Source organism: Pseudophryne corroboree, chromosome 3 (assembly GCF_028390025.1).
Source record: "Pseudophryne corroboree isolate aPseCor3 chromosome 3, aPseCor3.hap2, whole genome shotgun sequence".
Taxonomy (NCBI): domain Eukaryota; kingdom Metazoa; phylum Chordata; class Amphibia; order Anura; family Myobatrachidae; genus Pseudophryne; species Pseudophryne corroboree.
The window spans coordinates 68965075-68988727 of record NC_086446.1 but is presented as its reverse complement, the minus strand read 5'-3'; the positions used below and the strand labels follow the sequence as shown (position 1 = coordinate 68988727).

At 47.0% G+C, this 23653-nt stretch overlaps 1 protein-coding gene across 1 annotated transcript in view; it reads left to right on the top strand.

Moving 5' to 3' along the window:
* The window catches only part of LOC135054769 (uncharacterized), a 118335-nt gene that overhangs the window by 43056 nt on the left and 51626 nt on the right, over positions 1-23653 (top strand). The window contains exon 2 of the mRNA XM_063958091.1: positions 16818-16924. Coding sequence (XP_063814161.1) covers positions 16843-16924 — 82 coding nt within the window. The 5' untranslated portion in view covers positions 16818-16842. The remainder of the gene's footprint in view (positions 1-16817; positions 16925-23653) is intronic.

The following is a 23653-nucleotide window of genomic DNA, read 5'->3' as shown; positions in this document are numbered from 1 at the left end:
GTTCTGTGTCTGGCTGACTTCAAGCCTGCATGTCACCTGGTTTAAATCAGCCACAGAACCTGTGTAATTCATGAGTATCCTGGTTTAAATGGATAGTATGGTAAACCTATGTATGCATCACACGCACCTTGTATTATGCAACTCACACACCCTGCAATGCAACACATATGCTCTATAATGCAAAAGCGAGTGACAGGAGTCTTCCAACTGTGCCCTCCCCCCACCACGAGACACTGCGGCCCGTGGGTGGGACAGTCCCAATGAAATGAGACTGTCATGCGAAACTCAGGACAGTTGGGAGGTATGCTTATACTACGTAAAATTAGTGATGAGCGGGTTCGGTTCCTCGGGATCTGAACCCCCCGAACTTCACCCTTTTTTGCACGGGTCCGAGCAGACTCGGATCCTCCCGCCTTGCTCGGTTAACACGAGCGCGCCCGAACGTCATCATCCCATGGTCGGATTCTCGCGAGATTCGTATTCTATATAAGGAGCCGCGCTTCGCCGCCATTTTTCACTCGTGCATTGGAGATGATCGTGAGAGGACGTGGCTGGCGCCTTCTCAGTTTCTATTTTCAGTGTGCTGCAAATATCTGTGCTCAGTGTGCTGCAAATATCTGTGCTCAGTGTGCTAATTGCTTTATTGTGGGGACTGGGGACCAGCAGTATTATATAGTAGGAGGACAGTGCAGAGTTTTGCTGACCAGTGACCACCAGTATTATACGTTCTCTGCCTGAAAAACGCTCCATATCTGTGCTGCATTGTAGTATATAGTAGGAGGACAGTGCAGAATTTTGCTGACCGCCAGTATATATATATAGCAGTACGGTACAGTAGTCCACTGCTCTACCTACCTCTGTGTCGTCAAGTATACTATCCATCCATACCTGTGGTGCATTTAAGTTTTGCACAGTATATATAGTAGGAGGACAGTGCATAATTTTGCTGACCACCAGTATATAATATATAGCAGTATGGTACAGTAGTCCACTGCTCTACCTACCTCTGTGTCATCAAGTATACTATCCATCCATACCTGTGGTGCACTTAAGTTTTGCACAGTATATATATAGTAGGAGGACAGTGCATAATTTTGCTGACCACCAGTATATAATATATAGCAGTACGGTACAGTAGTCCACTGCTCTACCTACCTCTGTGTCGTCAAGTATACTATCCCATCCATACCTGTGGTGCATTTAAGTTTTGCACAGTATATATATAGTAGGAGGACAGTGCATAATTTTGCTGACCACCAGTATATAATATATAGCAGTACGGTACAGTAGTCCACTGCTCTACCTACCTCTGTGTCGTCAAGTATACTATCCATCCATACCTGTGGTACATTTAAGTTTTGCACAGTATATATATATAGTATGAGGACAGTGCATAATTTTGCTGACCACCAGTATATAATATATAGCAGTACGGTACAGTAGGCCACTGCTCTACCTACCTCTGTGTCATCAAGTATACTATCCCATCCATACCTGTGGTGCATTTAAGTTTTGCACAGTATTTATATAGTAGGAGGACAGTGCATAATTTTGCTGACCACCAGTATATAATATATAGCAGTACGGTACAGTAGGCCACTGCTCTACCTACTTCTGTGTCGTCAAGTATACTATCCCATCCATACCTGTGGTGCATTTAAGTTTTGCACAGTATTTATATAGTAGGAGGACAGTGCATAATTTTGCTGACCACCAGTATATATTATATAGCAGTACGGTACAGTAGTCCACTGCTCTACCTACCTCTGTGTCGTCAAGTATACTATCCATCCATACCTGTGGTGCATTTAAGTTTTGCACAGTATATATATAGTAGGAGGACAGTGCATAATTTTGCTGACCACCAGTATATAATATATAGCAGTACGGTACAGTAGGCCACTGCTCTACCTACCTCTGTGTCGTCAAGTATACTATCCATCCATACCTGTGGTGTATTTCAGTTGTGCGCAGTATATATAGTAGTATGCCATTGCTATTGATATATTACTGGCATATAATTCCACACATTAAAAAATGGAGAACAAAAATGTGGAGGTTAAAAAAATAGGGAAAGATCAAGATCCACTTCCACCTCGTGCTGAAGCTGCTGCCACTAGTCATGACCGAGACGATGAAATGCCATCAACGTCGTCTGCCAAGGCCGATGCCCAATGTCATAGTAGAGAGCATGTAAATTCCAAAAAATAAAGCTCAGTAAAATGACCCAAAAATCTAAATCAAAATCATCTGAGGAGAAGCGTAAACTTGCCAATGTGCCATTTACGACACGGAGTAGCAAGGAACGGCTGAGGGCCTGGCCTATGTTCATGGCTAGTGGTTCAGCTTCACATGGGGATGGAAGAACTCATCCTCCTGCTAGAAAACTTAAAAGAGTTAAGATGGCAAAAGCACAGCAAAGAACTGTGTGTTCTTCTAAATCACAAATCCCCAAGGAGAGTCCAATTGTGTCGGCTGCGATGCCTGACCTTCCCAACACTGGACGGGAAGAGCTTGCGCCTTCCACCATTTGCACACCCCCTGCAAGTGCTGGAAGGAGCACCCGCAGTCCAGTTCCTGATAGTCAAATTGAAGATGTCACTGTTGAAGTACACCATGATGAGGATATGGCTGTTGCTGGCGCTGGGGAGGAAATTGACGAGGATTCTAATATTGAGGTGGTTTGTTTAAGTCAGGCACCCGGGAAGACACCTGTTGTCCGTGGGAGGAATATGGCAATTGACATGCCTGGTCAAATTACAAAAAATAATCACCTCTTCGGTGCGGAATTATTTCAACAGAAATGCGGACAACTGGTGTCAAGCCGTGTGTTGCCTTTGTCAAGCTGTAATAAGTAGGGGTAAGGACGTTAACCACCTCGGAACATCCTCCCTTATACGTCACCTGGAGCGCATTCATCAGAAGTCAGTGACAAGTTCAAAAACTTTGGGTGACAGCGGAAGCAGTCCACTGACAACTAAATCCCTTTTTCCTCTTGTACCCAAGCTCCTGCAAACCACACCACCAACTCCCTCTGTGTCAATTTCCTCCTTAGACAGGAAAGCCAATAGTCCTGCAGCCCATGTCACTGTCAAGTCTGACGAGTCCTCTCCTGCCTGGGATTCCTCCGATGCATCCTTGAGGGTAACGCCTACTGCTGCTGGCGTTGCTGTTGTTGCTGCTGGGAGTCGATCGTCATCCCAGAGGGGAAGTCAGAAGACCACTTGTACTACTTCCAGTAAGCAATTGACTGTCCAACAGTCCTTTGCGAGGAAGATGAAATATCACAGCAGTCATCCTGCTGCAAAGCGGATAACTCAGGCCTTGGCAGCCTGGGTGGTGAGAAACATGTTTCCGGTATCCACCGTTAATTCTCAGGGAACTAGAGAATTGATTGAGGTACTGTGTCCCCGGTACCAAATACCATCTGGGTTCCATTTCTCTAGGCAGGCGATACCGAAAATGTACACAGACGTCAGAAAAAGAGTCAACAGTGTCCTAAAAAATGCAGTTGTACCCAATGTTCACTTAACCACGGACATGTGGACAAGTGGACCAGGGCAGACTCAGGACTATATGACTGTGACAGCCCACTGGGTAGATGTATTGCCTCCCGCCGCAAGTACAGCAGCGGCGGCACCAGTAGCAGCATCTCGCAAACGCCAACTCGTTCCTAGGCAGGCTACGCTTTGTATCACCGCTTTCCAGAAGAGGCACACAGCTGACAACCTCTTACGGAAACTGAGGAACATCATCGCAGAATGGCTTACCCCAATTGGACTCTCCTGGGGATTTGTGACATCGGACAACACCACCAATATTGTGCGTGCATTACATGTGGGCAAATTCCAGCACGTCCCATGTTTTGCAAATACAATGAATTTGGTGGTGCAGAATTATTTAAAAAACGACAGGGGCGTGCAAGAGATGCTGTCGGTGGCCCGAAGAATTGCGGGCCACTTTCGGCATTCAGCCACCGCGTGCCGAAGACTGGAGCACCAGCAAACACACCTGAACCTGCCCTGCCATCATCTGAAGCAAGAGGTGGTAACGAGGTGGAATTCAACCCTCTATATGCTTCAGAGGATGGAGGAGCAGCAAAAGGCCATTCAAGCCTATACAGCTACCTACGATATAGGCAAAGGAGGGGGAATGCACCTGACTAAAGCGCACTGGAGAATGATTTCAACATTGTGCAAGGTTCTGCAACCCTTTGAACTTGCCACACGTGAAGTCAGTTCAGACACTGCCAGCCTGAGTCAGGTCATTCCCATCATCATGCTTTTGCAGAAGAAGCTGGAGAGATTGAAGGAAGAGCTAAAACAGAGCGTTTCCGCTAGGCATGTGGGACTTGTGGATGGAGCCCTTCATTCGCTTAACCAGGATTCACGGGTGGTCAATCTGTTGAAATCAGACAACTACATTTTGGTCACCGTGCTCGATCCTAGATTTAAAACCTACATTGTATCTCTCTTTCCGGCAGACACAAGTCAACAGCTCCTCCTTCACATTCTCCCGCAACTGGGGCTGCGAGGACAGTCTGGAGCGAGTGCTGACATCTGGTCCGGACTGAAGGACCTGCCAACGATTACTGACATGTCGTCTACTGTCACTGCATATGATTCTGTCACCATTGAACGAATGGTGGAGGATTATATGAGTGACCGCATCCAAGTAGGCACGTCAGACAGTCCGTACGTATACTGGCAGGAAAAAGAGGCAATTTGGAGGCCCTTGCACAAACTGGCTTTATTCTACCTAAGTTGCCCCCTCTCCAGTGTGTACTCCGAAAGAGTGTTTAGTGCCGCCGCTCACCTTGTCAGCAATTGGCGTACGAGGTTACTTCCAGAAAATGTGGAGAAGATGATGTTCATCAAAATGAATTATAATCAATTCCTCCGTGGAGACATTTACCAGCAATTGCCTCCAGAAAGTACACAGGGACCTGAGATGGTGGTTCCACTGGGGACGAATTAATACTCTGTGAGGAGGGGGATGTACACAGTGAAAGGGGTGAGGAATCAGACGATGAGGAGGTGGACATCTTGCCTCTGTAGAGCCAGTCTGTGCAAGCAGAGATTGATTGCTTCTTTTTTGGTGGGGGCCCAAACCAACCAGTCATTTCAGTCACAGTTGTGTGGCAGACCCTGTTGCTGAAATGATGGGTTTGTTAAAGTGTGCATGTCCTGTTTATACAACATAAGGGTGGGTGGGAGGGCCCAAGGACAATTCCATCTTGCACCTCTTTTTTCTTTCATTTTTCTTTGCATCATGTGCTGTTTGGGGACTATTTTTTGAAGTTCCATCCTGTCTAACACTGCAGTGCCACTCCTAGATGGGCCAGGTGTTTGTGTCGGCCACTTGGGTCGCTTAGCTTAGTCACACAGCTACCTCATTGCGCCTCTTTTTTTCTTTGCATCATGTGCTGTTTGGGGACAATTTTTTTAATCTGCCATCCTGTCTAACACTGCAGTGCCACTCCTAGATGGGCCAGGTGTTTGTGTCAGCCACTTGGGTCGCTTAGCTTAGTCATCCAGCGACCTCGGTGCAAATTTTAGAACTAAAAATAATATTGTGAGGTGTTCAGAATAGACTGGAAATGAGTGTAAATTATGGTTATTGAGGTTAATAATACTATATGGGATCAAAATGACCCCCAAATTCTATGGTTTAAGCTGTTTTTGAGGGTTTTTTGTAAAAAAAACACCCGAATCCAAAACACACCCGAATTTGACAAAAAATTTTCAGGGAGGTTTTGCCAAAACGCGTCTGAATCCAAAACACGGCCGCGGAAACGAATCCAAAACCAAAACACAAAACTCGAAAAATTTCCATTGCACATCACTACTTAAAATGGTAGAAAATAGGAATATAGATTTTTCTGTGACTTTTGTCTATGATTATTATTTTACCATTGCAAACGTGTGTGAGCATGTGTTCATATGTGCATTTGTATATACATGTATGCTTGTGTTAATCAACATGTGTGCATATGTGCAATATTAATAAACCTCAAATATGTTCCCCTACGCTAAGTATGTATCCTATATAAGTGTAATAAAAGTAGAGACGTGCAGCGGGCGTTTTTCGTGTTTTCTGTTTTGGTTTTGGATTCGGTTCCGCGGTCATGTTTTGGATTCGGACGCGTTTTGGCAAAACCACCCTTTCGGATTTTTGTCGGATTCGGATGCGTTTTGGATTCGGGTGTTTTTAAAATAAAAAAAACTTCAAAAACAGCTTAAATCATAGAATTTGGTGGTAATTTTGATCCTATAGTATTATTAACCTCAATAACCATAATTTCCACTTATTTCCAGTCTATTCTGAACACCTGACACCTCACAGTATTATTTTTAGTCCTAAAATTTGCACCGAGGTCGCTGGATGATTAAGCTAAGTGACCCAAGTGGGCGGCACAAACACCTGGCCCATCTAGGAGAGGCACTGCAGTGTCAGTCAGGATGGCACTTCAAAAAATAGTCCCCAAATAGCACATGATGCAAAGATAAATAAATTTAAAAAAGAGGTGCAAGACCCTTATGTTGTATAAACAGGACATGCACACTTTAACAAACCAATCATTTCAGCGACAGGGTCTGCCACACGACTGTGGCTGAAATGACTGGTTGGTTTGGACCCACACCAAAAAAGAAGCAATCAATCTCTCTTTGCACAAGCTGGCTCTACAAAGGCAAGATGTCCACCTCATCCTCATCGTCCAATTCCTCATTGTCCAATTCCTCACCCCTTTCACTGTGTACATCCGCCTCCTCACAGAGTATTAATTCGTCCCCACTGGAATCCACCATCACAGGTCCCTGGTAAATGTCTCCACGGAGTAATTTATAATTAATTTTGATGAACATCATCTTCTCCACATTTTCTGAAAGTAACCTCCTACGCCGATCGCTGACAAGGTGACCGGCTGCACTAAACACTTTTTCGGAGTACACACTGGAGGGGGGGCAACTTAGGTAAAATAAAGCCAGTTTGTGCAAGGGCCTGCAAATTGCCTCTTTTTCCTGCCAGTATACGTACGGACTGTCTGACATGCCTACTTGGATGCTGTCATTCATATAATCCTCCACAATTCTTTCAATGGTGACAGAATCATATTGTCACGATCCGGGTATCTGGACGCCATTACTTACCCTTCAGATGCCTCCTAAGGCTGGCTCAGCGTTCCAGGACCGGATCCCGCTGTTCCTGAGTTTCCACATGCAGAATGTCAGAGTGGTGATTTCATCAGCTGCGGCCTCCGCTGTGCCCGCGTGGGTAAATGTGCGCTTGTCAGTCTGGCGTCTCCTGTCTCCTATGGCCGGCGCCGCCATTACTATTTCAATTCTCACATGGATTACAAACCAAACTTCCCTCCAAGTGTCTGCATGGCCGCAGCCATCTTGGATTTTGTCATCTGATCATTTCCATCAATCTGCTGTCTGTATTGTTGATTTGCATAATTGCCTAGCCAACCCCTTCCTTGCTGCAGGTATAAGTAAGCTGTGCCTGAGCAAGGAAGGCGTCAGTGCTTTGGTTGTCTAACCTAGTTCCAGTTTGTCTCTCTCCTGTGGTTGTCTTCCAGGTTCCAGCTCCTGTCTCCAGACTTCTGCTATAGAGACCCGCACCAGCATTCCATCTGCGGTGTAGCCTGACTCTCCGATCCATTCTGGACTCACCTGTTTCCAGCTACAACAATCACCTGCTTCCAGCCCAGCTTCCAGCAGTGTACAGCTTCTCTTAAAGGGCCGGTGTCCTTTCTGCAGTTTACCACTCTCCACCGGTATTATTATTTCACCGCTCTCAAACTCCAAACTTCATTATTATTTCATCGCTCTCAAGTCAATCACCTGCTTCCAGCCCAGCTTCCAGCAGTGTACAGCTTCTCTTAAAGGGCCGGTGTCCTTTCTGCAGTTTACCACTCTCCACCGGTATTATTATTTCATCGCTCTCAAAGTTGTTTATTATTTAACTGGTTCCAGCCAGTATCCACTCCGTACCAACAACAGTCTGGTTCCAGCCAGTATCCACAGCAGCCGTTTTATCTTCAGCAGCCCAGCCTTTCCTGGAACACCGGCTGGTACGATCCTGGGTTCTCTCCATTGCTACAGTCAGGCCTGGTAAGGACTTTCCAACTAGAAGATTATAAGAACTGTCTCACACTACCAGTGCCTGTGGCCCTTGCCACCCTGTAGTACCCAGGAATTGTATTTATCCTCTGTTGACTTTTATGTTTCCTTTTACTGCTGCTGTGTTACGGAGTTTGTCATAATAAACATCATTGACTTTTATCCTGGTTGTCGTGGTCACGCCTTCGGGCAGTTATTCTACATGTTACTTACATGTCTAGGGGTCTGATACAACCTCCCAGGTTCCGTTACATCTCAGCCCCTACAACTGAGGCTGCCTCCCGTCAGCTCAGGCCCTCAGTTGTGACACATATGCAGTGAAAGTAGATGACATGTCAGTAATCGTTGGCAGGTCCTTCAGTCTGGACCAAATGTCAGCACTTGCTCCTGACTGCCCTGCATCACCGCCAGCGGGTGGTTTTGGAAATTTTATCCTTTTCCTGGCAGCTCCAGTGCCGGTAGAAAATGAAGGAGGAGCTGTTGGCGGGTCACGTTCCGCTTAACTTGACAATTGTGTCACCAGCAAATCTTTGAACATCTGCAGACTTGTGTCTGCCGGAAAGAGAGATACAACATAGGCTTTAAACCTAGGATCAAGCACGGTGGCCAAAATGCAGTGCTCTGATTTCAACAGATTGACCACCCGTGAATCCTGGTTAAGCAAATGAAGGGCTCCATCCACAAGTCCCACATGCCTAGCAGAATCACTCCGTTTTAGCTCCTCCTTCAATCTCTCCAGCTACTTCTGCCAATCTGCTGTCTGTATTGTTGATTTGCATAATTGCCTAGCCAACCCCTTCCTTGCTGCAGGTATAAGTAAGCTGTGCCTGAGCAAGGAAGGCGTCAGTGCTTTGGTTGTCTAACCTAGTTCCAGTTTGTCTCTCTCCTGTGGTTGTCTTCCAGGTTCCAGCTCCTGTCTCCAGACTTCTGCTATAGAGACCCGCACCAGCATTCCATCTGCGGTGTAGCCTGACTCTCCGATCCATTCTGGACTCACCTGTTTCCAGCTACAACAATCACCTGCTTCCAGCCCAGCTTCCAGCAGTGTACAGCTTCTCTTAAAGGGCCGGTGTCCTTTCTGCAGTTTACCACTCTCCACCGGTATTATTATTTCACCGCTCTCAAACTCCAAACTTCATTATTATTTCATCGCTCTCAAGTCAATCACCTGCTTCCAGCCCAGCTTCCAGCAGTGTACAGCTTCTCTTAAAGGGCCGGTGTCCTTTCTGCAGTTTACCACTCTCCACCGGTATTATTATTTCATCGCTCTCAAAGTTGTTTATTATTTAACTGGTTCCAGCCAGTATCCACTCCGTACCAACAACAGTCTGGTTCCAGCCAGTATCCACAGCAGCCGTTTTATCTTCAGCAGCCCAGCCTTTCCTGGAACACCAGCTGGTATGATCCTGGGTTCTCTCCATTGCTACAGTCAGGCCTGGTAAGGACTTTCCAACTAGAAGATTATAAGAACTGTCTCACACTACCAGTGCCTGTGGCCCTTGCCACCCTGTAGTACCCAGGAATTGTATTTATCCTCTGTTGACTTTTATGTTTCCTTTTACTGCTGCTGTGTTACGGAGTTTGTCATAATAAACATCATTGACTTTTATCCTGGTTGTCGTGGTCACGCCTTCGGGCAGTTATTCTACATGTTACTTACATGTCTAGGGGTCTGATACAACCTCCCAGGTTCCGTTACATCTCAGCCCCTACAACTGAGGCTGCCTCCCGTCAGCTCAGGCCCTCAGTTGTGACACATATGCAGTGAAAGTAGATGACATGTCAGTAATCGTTGGCAGGTCCTTCAGTCCGGACCAAATGTCAGCACTTGCTCCTGACTGCCCTGCATCACCGCCAGCGGGTGGTTTTGGAAATTTTATCCTTTTCCTGGCAGCTCCAGTGCCGGTAGAAAATGAAGGAGGAGCTGTTGGCGGGTCACGTTCCGCTTAACTTGACAATTGTGTCACCAGCAAATCTTTGAACATCTGCAGACTTGTGTCTGCCGGAAAGAGAGATACAACATAGGCTTTAAACCTAGGATCAAGCACGGTGGCCAAAATGTAGTGCTCTGATTTCAACAGATTGACCACCCGTGAATCCTGGTTAAGCAAATGAAGGGCTCCATCCACAAGTCCCACATGCCTAGCAGAATCACTCCGTTTTAGCTCCTCCTTCAATCTCTCCAGCTACTTCTGCAAAAGCATGATGAGGGGAATGACCTGACTTAGGCTGGCAGTGTCTGAACTGACTTCACGTGTGGCATGTTCAAAGAGTTGGAGAACCTTGCACAACATGGAAATCATTCTCCACTGCGCTTGAGTCAGGTGCATTCCCCCTCCTTTGCCTATATCGTAGACAGATGTATAGGCTTGAATGGCCTTTTGCTGCTCCTCCATCCTCTGAAGCATATAGAGGGTTGAATTCCACCTCGTTACCACCTCTTGCTTCAGCTGATGGCAGGGCATGTTCAGGAGTGTTTCCCGTCTTCGGCACGTGGTGGCTGAAAGCCGAAAGTGGCCCGCAAATTTTCGGGCCACCGACAGCATCTCTTGCACGCCCCTGTCGTTTTTAAAAAAATGATGCACCACCAAATTAATTGTATGTGCAAAACATGGGATGTGCTGGAATTTGCCCACATGTAATGCATGCACAATATTGGTGCCGTTGTCTGATATCACAAATCCCCAGGAGAGTCCAATATGGGTAAACCAATCTGCGATGATGTTCCTCAGTTTCCATAAGAGGTTGTCAGCTGTGTGCCTCTTATGGAAAGCGGTGATACAAAGCGTGGCATGCCTAGGAACGAGTTGGCGTTTGCGAGATGCTGCTACTGGTGCCGCCGCTGTTGTTGCTGCGGGAGGCAATACATCTACCCAGTGGGCTGCCTTAGTCTGCCCTCGTCCACTTGTCCACATGTCCGTGGTTAAGTGGACAGTGGGTACAACTGCATTTTTTAGGACACTGAGGACACTTTTTCTGACATCTGTGTACATTCTTGGTATCGCCTGCCTAGAGAAGTGGAACCTAGATGTGATTTGGTACCGGGGACACAGTACCTCAATCAATTCTCTAGTTCCCTGAGAATTAACGGTGGATACCGGAAACATGTTTCTCACCACCCAGGCTGCCAAGGCCTGAGTTATCCGCTTTGCAGCAGGATGACTGCTGTGATATTTCATCTTCCTTGCAAAAGACTGTTGGACAGTCAATTGCTTACTGGAAGTAGTACAAGTGGTCTTCCGACTTCCCCTCTGGGATGACGATCGACTCCCAGCAACAACAACAGCAGTGCCAACAGTAACAACAGCAGCAGTAGGCGTTACACTCAAGGATCCATCGGAGGAATCCCAGTTAGGAGAGGACTCGTCAGACTTGCCAATGACATGGCCTGCAGGACTATTGGCGTTCCTGTCTAAGGAGGAAATTGACATTGAGGGAGTTGGTGGTGTGGTTTGCAGGAGCTTGGGTACAAGAGGAAAAAGGGATTTAGTTGTCAGTGTACTGCTTCCGCTGTCACTCAAAGTTTTTGAACTTGTCAATGACTTCTGATGAATGCGCTCCAGGTGACGTATAAGGGAGGATTTTGCTAGGTGGTTAACGTCCTTACCCCTACTAATTACAGCTTGACAAAGGCAACACACGGCTTGACACCTGTTGTCCGCATTTCTGTTGAAATAATTCCACACCGAAGAGGTGATTTTTTTTTTGTATTTTGACCAGGCATGTCAATGGCCTTATTCATCCCACAAACAACAGGTGTTAAGCTGACTGGTTGTTCTGCAGATGGCCCCTCCCCCGCTGCCCACCGCCACTGCTTCTGCTCTCTGTCTGCCTGATGCCCACTGCACCGCGCCGTCACCCGTGTTGCTCCTCCACTCTGCCACTACTGCTGCTGCTGCCCTGGGGGGAGGAGGAGGAGGGAGCCCGGCAGCACCTCAAGACTTCCCAGGGAGAAGCCCCCTTCCTGCGGATGCCTAGTGCAGGGGGAAGGGAGGAGGACACAGGAGACAGTGGGGGAGAGGGGGGATAGATGGCTGTTCTGCAGATGGGCCCTCCCCCGCTGCCAACCGCCGCTGCTGCTGCTGCTTCTACTCTCCATCTGCCTGATGCCCTTCCTTGTCCTCTGCCCTCCTAACAGCATCACTGGCAGCACCTGCTCCCTCCAGGACTGCGGGCCCAGGACCACCCAGGCGAGAGGGGGGAGTTGGGCTGGGTGGAAAGTGACTGGGTAGCTCACCCCCAGATCACTTGTACTGCAGCTCACCCCCAGATCACTTGGACGGCAGGGACAGGGAGGAATTAATAAAATAAATGTAAAAAAATTATATATTTATATCACAGCCGCCCGCCGCCCACTGCTGACCAACGCTCACTGCCGCACACTGCCCCGCCACTGAAAGCTGACCACCGCAGACCACAACTGGCAGTGGTCAGATGGACATCAATGCTGCAGCAACGAAGGACAGCTTAGTATCACCGCATCCCCCGCAGACAATGGGCTCCTCTGCCGCAGCTGACCACAGGTAATGTTCCTCTGCTTCCCTATGTCCCTGCTGTCACTCTCTCTGTCCCTGCTGTCACTGTCTCTCCCTGTCCCTGAATTGTGGGTCATACCGTCTGCTATAATGTGAATTTCGGCTCATACCGTGTGGTAAAATATGAATTCCGTCTTATACCGTACGCTGTAATGTGAATTTCGGCTCATACCGTGTGCTGTAATGTGAATTTTGACTCATACCGTGTGCTGTAATGTGAATTTTCGGCTCATACCGTGTGCTGTAATGTGAATTTTGGCTCATACTGTATGCTGTAATGTGAATTTTGGCTCATACGTGTGCTGTAATGTGAATTTTTGCTCATACCGTGTGCTGTAATGTGAATTTTGGCTCATACTGGGTGCTGTAATGTGAATTTCGTCTCATACCGTGTGGTAAAATATGAATTCCGGCTCATACCGTGTGCTGTAATGTGAATTTTGGCTCATACCGTGTGCTGTAATGTGAATTTCGGCTCATACTGTGTGCTGTAATGTGAATTTTTGCTCATACCGTGTGCTGTAATGTGAATTTCGTCTCATACCGTGTGCTGTAATGTGAATTTTTGCTCATACCGTGTGCTGTAATGTGAATTTCGTCTCATACTGTGTGCTATAATGTGAATTTCGACTCATACCGTGTGGTAAAATATGAATTCCAGCTCATACCGTCCGCATGTCAATCTGCTGTCTCCCTCCTTCTCTTCGCTGAGGATGCTGCTGTTGTGTTGCTGCTTCTTGAGGGGAGGAGAGCGTGCAGCGTGCGCCTCTCCTGCCCCTCTGTGTCTACTTTCAATTCGGCGCCGGCCCGTGAGCCAATCAGAGCTCGTGGTCCGGCAGCCAAGGCTCCTGATTGGCTGCCGGGCCGCGAGCTTTGATTGGCTCACGGATCGGTGCCGAATTGAAAGGCATTTATGTATCTGGCATTGGGGGCATATCTGGCATTGGGGGGCATTTATGTATCTGGCACTGGGGGCATATCTGGATGGGGGGGCATTTCTGTATCTGGCACTGGGGGCATCTCTGTATCTGGCATTGGGGGGCATTTATGTATCTGGCACTGGGGGCATATCTGAATCTGGCACTGGAGGCATATCTAGCATTGGGGGGCATTTATGTATCTGGCATTGAGGGGCATTTCTGTATCTGGCACTGGGATCATCTCTGTATCTGGCACTGGGGGCATATCTGGTACTGTGGGGGCATTTCTGTATCTGGCACTGGGGGCATAACTGGCACTGGGGGGACAGGTGTATCTGGCACTGGGGGCATTTCTGTATCTGGCACTGGGGGCATCTCTGTATCTGGCACTGGGGGCATATCTGGCACTGTGGGGCAATGTGTACCTGGCACTATGGGGGAATATCTGGCACTGGGGGCATATGTGGCACTGGGAGCACAGCCCTAGCAACAAGCATTATCCCCTGGTTACAAGCACAACACCCAGCTCATGAAACCCCTGGTAACGCGTATGACACCCTGACAAACCCTGGCACTGTGCATGGAACCAAGAGCATGAAATCCCTGGCAACGAGCAGGTAATTTAAAAATAATTATAAGCCTTACTGTAGGTCTTAATGTGTAATTGGCATTGCGGTGTGTGGCATAGTGTATCACGGACATTGCGGTGTGTGGTATAATGTGTCACAGGCATTACGGTGTGTGGTTTACTATATCATGGACATTATGGTATGTGGTATAATGTCTTGGGCATTGCAGTGTGCGGCATAATTTATAATGGGCATTGCGGTGTGTGCCATAATACAGTATGTCACAGGCATTACGGTTTGTTGTATAATGTGTCAGGGGCATTACGGTGTGTGGCATATTGTGTAATGGACATTATGGTGTGTGGCATTATGTCTAAGGGCCATGGCAGTATGTGGCATAATGTGTAAGGGGCATTACTATAAGGAGGAAAAATGACAAATAATGTTAGGGACATGAATCAGGATTATTTTTTTTCCCTGTGGTGGCCAATGTCTCGGCGTGCAGGTTGCAAAACTGGGGTATAAGGAAGACTTTACCTGCATTGTCACGCCCCTTTCAGTGAAGCCACACCCATTTCAGTGAGGCCACACCCCCTTTCCGGCACACACGCGCATCTTCCCTTTTATAGTGCCGTTTATGGGAAGGGGGCGGGGGAGCCAGAGAATTTTTTGGTTTGGGGGAGAAAAATTCCTAGTTACGCCACTGAACGATACACAGTCACAGGACACTACTACCACAGCACCCTACAGCAGCAAGATGCAGCACAAGACACTGTACTAGTATTACTGAGCAGCAATAAGCACTGATACTGAGCACTGATACTGAGATTTGACACTGAGAGAATGTAGCCTCATTCTGTACCCTCTACAATGCACGAGTGAAAATGGCGGCGACGTGCCGCTCTTTATATGGAATCCGAATCTCGCTAGAATCCTACAGCGGGATGATGATGTTTTGCCTCGTTCGGATTTTCCGAGTCAGGCGGGAACAACCGAGCCGGGCTCGGAACCGTGTTTGACACGTGGAGTTCGGTAGGGTTCGGTTCTCAGAGAACCGAACCTGCTCATCTCTAAATAAAAGGATAACAGATTGCAGATGAGATCTATGTTCTTATTCATTCCCTGTGGTCCTAGCTATGATTATTTTTATACCATTAATAAATATTGAGAAATATACCCTCAAATATATTCACCTAAATGAAATAAAAAATAATTCCCCCCTAACCGAGCCTGTGACTAAATGTATCAAATGTAATATGTGATTTTTACATAAAGTTAAGACAATGATGCAACTCTGTCAGTCTTGGGTCAGGAGTCAGTATGCAAGAATGTGTGCGTCAGCATGTGTGTGAATGTATGTTTGTGTCAGCATGTGTGTGTGTATGTTTGTGTCAGCATGTATGTGTGTGTGTATGTTTGTGTCAACATGTGTGTTTATGTTTGTGACAGCATGCGTGCAGAGAGTCATCAGCAGATCAACCAGTCCATGATAATAGGTGGCAGCATGGACACCTGTGGTGGTGTGACTATGCCCAGTTGGATGCTCTGATTAGAAATTGTACCATAATATCTCAGCCAAAAATTGTGTGATGCCTCATATTGTGCCCATAGCAACCAATCAGATTCTACTTCATTTATCTAGCACCTTCTAGAAGATAATACCTGGAATCTGATTGGTTGCTATGGGCAACATCCCATCTTAAATAGAACTCCCATCTTAGTACATTTACTCCATTGTGCAACTCATAATATAAATCACACTGTCACACCTCTTGCACTAGCCACTTGAAGCATGAACAATAAAAATTATTAGGCAAGTATTATTTATTTATTAACAGTTTTTTTTATATAGGCCCTCATTCCGAGTTGTTCGCTCGTTAGCTGCTTTTAGCAGCATTGCACACGCTAGGCCGCCACCCTCTGGGAGTGTATCTTAGCTTAGCAGAATAGCGAACAAAAGATTCGCAGAATAGCGAATAGAGATTTCTTAGCAGTTTCTGAGTAGCTCCAGACCTACTCACAAATAGCGATCAGCTCAGGCCGTTTCGTTCCTGGTTTGATGTCACACACACGCCCAGCGTTCGGCCAGCCACTCCCCCGTTTCTCCAGACACTCCCGCGTTTTTCCCTGACACGCCTGCGTTTTTCCACACACTCCCAGAAAACGGCCAGTTTCCGCCCAGAAACACCCACTTCCTGTCAATCACACTCCGATCACTTCAACGATGAAAATTCTTTGTTCGGGCGTGAGTAAATCTACTATGTTTTGAGCAAAAATACTTAGCGCATGCGCACTGCGTACCATGCGAAAATCGGCAACGAGCGAACAACTCGGAATGACCCCCATAGTGCAGCAAATTCCGTTGCGCTGTACAATTGGAAACAGTGATAACATAAAACAAAACAATAGGAAACAACTGTGATAAAAATAAAGTAATAACTGGGTAGTAACAAAAAGTCATAGAGGTAGGAAGGCCCTGCTCGCAAGCTTACAATGTATAGGGAAGTAGGCCGTGATACTCAATGATCTATGGCATAAAGGTCCACCAGATTGCAAAGGTTCTTGGTGAACTGTAAGGTCACATATGGTCAATCATGTATTGCTTTCATCCTCATACTGAATGGCAGAAGAAGTAGTTCAATGTAAATACCTTTTATTTTGTGCTAGGATTTGTTGGAACACTTAAACCATCATGTCAGAATGCCCAATGCTCTCTGGTGCAGAAGGGGAAATAAAAAGAAAAGAAGATGAAGAAAAATGGAAAAAAGACAAAGGTAATGTAATTAAATGTTATAGCCTATGTGACTATGCTATTGCTTTGGCTGTTGCTTGGGTTCTCTACTGTACTTTGGCAGCACTCTCTATTCTTCCCCCTTTCACACCACAGCAGAGAGGCAAGGATATTAACCCAGATGCAGAGAGAAAAACCAGATCAGAGATGCACAAAACGTATTCAGTTTGTATTACTCAAGACTCCACCAGACGGGTGAAAGTGGGACACGTTACGTAAATGGTTAAGTAGCAAAGGATAGCATCTGAGTGTAGCTGCTGCCTTGCTTGTATAAAGGGCAAGGTCATAGTTGCCTACCCTCCCTCATTCTGCAGGAGACTCCCTGAAATAGTAGCAATCTCCCTCACTCCCTGAATGGTCCCTCAATCTCCCTGAAAAAAATGAAATCATAGATACATACATTTAAATGGGATCATCAGGCCATTTCCCTGTATTGGTTATAAGGCACAATATGATTCCTATGGTTACATGCATTTTAAAGGTTTCTTGTGGCCACTTACAGTATATGGAACCTCTTGTAAAACACAATACACGAACAAATCCTGCAAAATATAAGAGTCTTTTCTTCAACAAGTAGATCTTACTAACTTTGGGGCTCATTTACATTTGGATGTAAGTCCTTTTCATGACACGCCTCTCAGATGTAGTAGTACTCGCCCGCGCTGATAGGTGTTACTTTCACAATCTCCCTGAAATGCTTTTTCAAAAGTAGGCAAGTATGGGCAAGGTTCAGAAATGGACACAGCTCATACAGAAGCTCTATTTTTAGATGCAGCTGCTGTCTCAAAATATGCAAAAAAAGCGTGAGGTGTCTTATGTACATAGATGCCTCCTGCCAGCTTCAGTGACCTGCTGTTAAGATGCAGCACTAGATCACTCTGTGTAAACATAAGTTATCTGAGTACCCCTCAGGTGAATACTTCTGTGGCCAGGAAATCTGCATTGGAAGAAGCTGACCCTGGCCTTGGTACTTCTACAAAATGGGAGAAAACAGTCCCCCCATTTTGTAAAATTATCCCCTTTGCCACACTTCCCCACCCCTAAATTGACAGCAGCCTGTCAATCAGGATCAGAGGCACTGCGTCCAATGATGCAGCACCTGTTCTCCACATGCGCAGAATGGGTCCTGCCCATGCGCAGGTTAGTAAACATCAGAGATGTACATAAACCATCATTTCTGTAAATCTCTGTAATAGGCCCAAGGTATGGTTCAGGGGGGATCCGGTCTGAAGGTAGACACTGTCTAGGTCGACAATGTTTAGGTCGACCACTATAGGTCGACAGTCACTAGGTCGACATGGATGGAAGGTCGACAGGGTTTCTATGTCGACATGTGCTAGGTCGACAGGTCTAAAGGTCAACATGAGTTTTTCACATTTTTTTTCTTTTTTTGAATTTTTTCATACTTAACAATCCACGTGGACTATGATTGGAACGGTAATCTGTGCAGAGCGGAGCGAAGGCACCATGCCCGAAGCATGGCGAGCGAAGCGAGCCATGCGAGGGGACGCGGTGCACTAATTGGGGTTCCTGGTCACTCTACGAAGAAAACGACACCCAAAAAAAATGAAACCTCATGTCGACCTTTAGATCTGTCGACCTAGCACATGTCGACCTAGAAACCCTGTCGACCTTCCATCCATGTCGACCTAGTGACTGTCGACCTATAGTGGTCGACCTAAACATTGTTGACCTAGATACTGTCGATTTGATGAACCTCACCAGGTTCAGGGGGATGCATTCAACATACCAGCAGACGGGATGCCAGCAGTAATGTGACCAATACAAAGTTCAGACACCACTTAGGAGATCGATGCAGGTACACCAACAGCAAACATCCCAAAGGTAAGTATCAGAGGTTTAGGTTAAGGTTAGGGCATGTGGAGGGTGACAGTTAGGGTTAGGCACTAAGGGGGGTTAGCCCTAGCCACCATCCTCCAAGGGTTAGCCCTAGCCACCACTCCTGGAGGGTTAGCCCTAGCCACCCCCCCAGAGGGTTAGTGTAGGGAATGGGAGAGGGTAAAAATACTTACTCCCTCCGAGGTGGGGATCTTCAATGTCAGGATACCACTGTCATTCATGTGACTGCCAGCATCCTAACTGATCATACCAAACCTGGTTCAGGATCTTGTAACGCATGTGTTGGTGTCACTGATGATAATCCAGAAGAAGATGATGGTACACACATTACTGTACATGGCACTAATCTGCCTTTTATACACAGGAGGGCCAATGCCTTGATCTTGTTGACTATGTTCATTTTCTGAATTAGAGAATTCTTTCTCTCAGATCACAACCTTATCACCTGCAAGCTCTGCTCCATTACTTCAAACTCAATGTCACTGAAGTCCTTCAATCCTCCTCAAACCCATAGAAATATTAATGCTATTCATTTTCAAAAACTTTCCACCTCTCTGCAATATCTGCTCTCACCAATTTCTACATTCACTTCTCCTGAGATGGCTGTATCACACCTTATCCACTCTAGAAATAGCCCTTGATGAAGTGGCTCCAGCTACCCATCAGACTCCATGTAGACTTAGATGTAAACCGTGGCACTTTAAATTAACAAGGCACCTACAAAAACGCTCACAATAAAAAAGTAGAATGTCAGTGGCATAAATCTTGTAGTCTAAGTGACTTTTCCGCATATAAGATCTCCCAGACATTATACCTCATCTACTGACATAACCCTCACCAACTTTCCCTGATACCATATTTTCTCATATCGCTCTAACACCATATAACAATCATTCACCACCACTCCCTGACATCATACTGTATCTCATCTAGGGCCATATGCAATTGCGGTCGAATTGCCGCAAATGTTGAAAAACGGGGCATTTTCGACACAAAAAAATGATTCGACAATGCAATACAGTACTTTTCGGGAAAAAAACGGACGTTTCAGATTCGACTTTTTGCAATTCGACAGTTGTCAAATTCGACATGTCTGCAGTGGTAAAAATGCGGCTTTTCAACAAAAGTATATTCAATTGAAGAATGTCGTTTCGACAACAGTGCTTTTCGACAGTCATTTCGTCAATTTCAGTCCGCCTCATTTTGCTGGCGGGATCTAATAAAAATATAAAAAAACATTTTTTTTGTGTTTTTTTTGTTGCTAATAGCATATCTATTTATGTTAGAAGGGATTATCTACTTGGTTTGTCTATTAGGAGCCACAAGTATTATTTAATATATTTTTTAAAAGAATTTTTTTTTTTTTACTGACTAAAATAATATGGAGAGATCAGAGCATGTTTTTCAGTGGGAATGGGTTAAAAACCCTGAAAAAAAATGTGTGGGGTCCCCCCTCCAAAGCATAACCAGCCTCGGGCTCTTTGAGCCGGTCCTGGTTGTAAAAATATGGGGGGGGAATTGACAGGGGATCCCCCGTATTTTTCGCACCAGCACCGGGCTCCACTAGCTGGAGAGATAATGCCACAGCCGGGGGACACTTTTATACCGGTCCCTGCGGCCGTGGCATTAAATCCCCAACTAGTCACCCCTGGCCGGGGTACCCTGGAGCAGTGGGCACCCCTTAAATCAAGGGGTCCCCCCTCCAGCCACCCAAGGGCCAGGGGTGAAGCCCGAGGCTGTCCCCCCCATCCAAGGGTGGCGGATGGGAGGCTGATAGCCAAGTATCAAAATAAAGAATATTGTTTTTGTAGCAGAACTACAAGTCCCAGCAAGCCTCCCCCACAAGCTGGTACTTGGAGAACCACAAGTACCAGCATGCGGGGGGGGGGGGGAAACGGGCCCGCTGGTACCGTAGTTCTACTGCAAAAAAAATACACAAATAAAAACAGTACACACACACCGTGATAGTATAACTTTATTACATACATGCCGACACACACATACTTACCTATGTTGACACGAGGCGCGGTCCTCTTCACCAGTAGAATCCACGAGTTACCTGTAAATAAAATTATACTCACCAAAATCCTGTTTAGATTTGTCCTCTTCTGCTTGTAATCCAGGTACTTGGCAAAATAATAAAACGCAAAACCGATCCACGCACTGAAAGGGGTCCAATGTTTACACATGGGACCCCTTTCCCCGACTGCTGAGTCCCCCCCGTGACTCCTGTTAAAGAGGGTCCCTTGAGCCAATCAGAGAGCGCCACGTCGTGGCACTCTCCTGATTGGCTGTGCGCGTCTGAGCTGTCAGGCGGCGCATAACACTATGCCGCTCCATTATATTCAATGGTGGGAACTTTGCGTCAGTGGTTGAGGTTACAACTGAATAAATTTTTGGTTAGACAAAAATCCACCTGAGGCCCCCTGGGGCCAAGGTGTTATCTAAGCAGGCCGCTTCCTCCTCACAATCCACTAATATCTCAGATGATACCTCTGATGAGGATGGGGAGTATACTGACCCGTCAGACACTGATACAGTTGCTGCTGACGAGGACTCTACCACAAAAATTTATGTGCCTGACCTAGTGGAAGCTATTAAGCTGATTCTACAAATCGATGATGATGTAGACACCACTGCTGCGTCTAAGCAGGGCCGTAACTACGTGTGTGCCAAGTGGGCCTGGCACACAGCGCAGTTGCCCTGAGGGCGCACGGCCAGTGGCATGTGTGATAGCCAAGCAGCGGCCGGTCCATCAGTGATATTAAAAAGCATTGTCACGCCAGGCCATCTCATCACATAAGCAAGCAGTTTATTCACAGTTCAGACAGGGTTATCACGACAGTAACATTTAACTCCTTGTTCTCCTCTCCAGCTCAATATTAATATGGGTTACATCAGGTTACATCTCCTTTCATTTGCTTCACTGGCAATAACAGCATTTACAGTGATGTGACAGTATTACAGTACAGTACATACCAGCGCAGTCTCTGGGAATCAGTAGTGCGGCTTCCGCAAACTGAGATTCATTTCAGTGTGCTCTCCCCCATTTGCTAGGGGCTCTATCTAAACGGGATCTCATGGACACGTTACTGGGGGCCTTCCGCCAAACGTGGTTCCTACCACTCACCCAGCTCGTCCTCTCCCGCAGACTCACACCTCCCGTCCTGCTTCTTGGGTACACCTGAAGGTCCTTTGTTCCTGGTTCCTTCCACTGTACTCTGCATACTGTGGCTCTCACACTGCACTCTCCATCTCTCACTGAAGCTACTGGCTCTCCTGTTACACTGCAGATATGGGCTCTCCCTCTCTTCACAGCAACACCCACACGCTGCTCTTCTCTCCATCTCTCACTGAAGCTACTGGCTCTCCTGTTACACTGCAGATATGGGCTCTCCCTTTCTTCATAGCAACACCCACACGCTGCTCTTCTCTCCAACGTGCCAGGGACTGTAGACCATGCTTGTTCCACAGTCCCCGGACTGCGTTTCTCCTGGACACTAGCCTGTGCCCTCCATCCTCAGACCTCAGCTCCCACTGCACTCCCCTGTGCTTTGTTCCTTGTCCTAAAATCCCCCTGCACTTCCTGTCCTAACCCCCTAGATGTGGCAGGGTCTGCCAGAACTGGTTTGGGGCCATAAAACTCCCCCACTCACTGATAAGAATTAAATGGCTTTTGGAACTTTCCAATATCTCTTGTCTCCTAACATTCCAGTATGCCACACATGTAATGAGTCAAATTGACTCATTACATGCCGCCTCTGCTGTGTGCGCCGCCGACGCGCTATGGGGGGAGAAGAGAGCAGCGCCGGACAGCGGAGAAGGAGGAGGAGGGAGGGGGACTGGAGCCGCAGCAGCGCTATTTCATTGGTAGTAAGCGCAGCTGCAGCTGTCCCCTCTCCTTCCGTATTGGCTGCCCGGCGCTGCTGTGGATGCTGGGATGTGGTTCCTCCATCCCATCATCCACAGCAGCGCCGGGCAGCCAATACGGAAGAAGAGGGGACAGCTGCAGTGGCGCTTACTACCAATGACATAGCCCTGCTGCGGCTCCAGTCCCCCTCCCTCCTCCTCCTTGTCCGATGCCTGCACCGAGGAAGCTGCCAGCATGAGGAGCCTGTCAGTGGGGAGATGGTAAGTATCTCTCTCTCTCTCTCTCTCTCTTTCTCTCTCAGTGGGACACCATCTGCCATAATGTGTAAAAACGGGGACTGGCTGCTGCAATGTGTAAAAAGGAGTACACCGTCTGCCGTAATATGTAAAAAGGGGGCCTGGCTGTCGTAATGTGTAAAAAGGGGGCCTGGCTGCCGCAATGTATAAAAAGGGGGACTGGCTGCCGTAATGTGTAAAAAGGGGGACTGGCTGCCGCAATGTGTAAAAAGGGGGCCTGGCTGCCGCAATGTGTAAAAAGGGGGACTGGCTGCCGTAATGTGTAAAAAGGGGGACTGGCTGCCGCAATGTGTAAAAAGGGGGACACCGTCTGCCGTAATATGTAAAAAGGGGGCCTGGCTTCTGCAATGTGTAAAAATGGGGACTGGCTGCCGTAATGTGTAAAAAGGGGGATGCTGGCTGCTGCAATGTGTATAAAGGGGGACACCGTCTGCCGTAATGTGTAAAAACGGGGATGCTGTCTGCTGTAATGTGTAAAAAGGGGACGCTGTCTGCCGTAATGTGTAAAAAGGGGGACTGTCTGCTGTAATATGTAAAAAGGGGGACGCTGTCTGCTGTAATGTGTAAAAAGGGGGACTCTGTCTGCCGTAATGTGTAAAAAGGGGGACTGTCTGCTGTAATGTGTAAAAAGCGGGACGCTGTCTGCTGTAATGTGTAAAAAGGGGCTCTACCTGGTGTAGTGGCG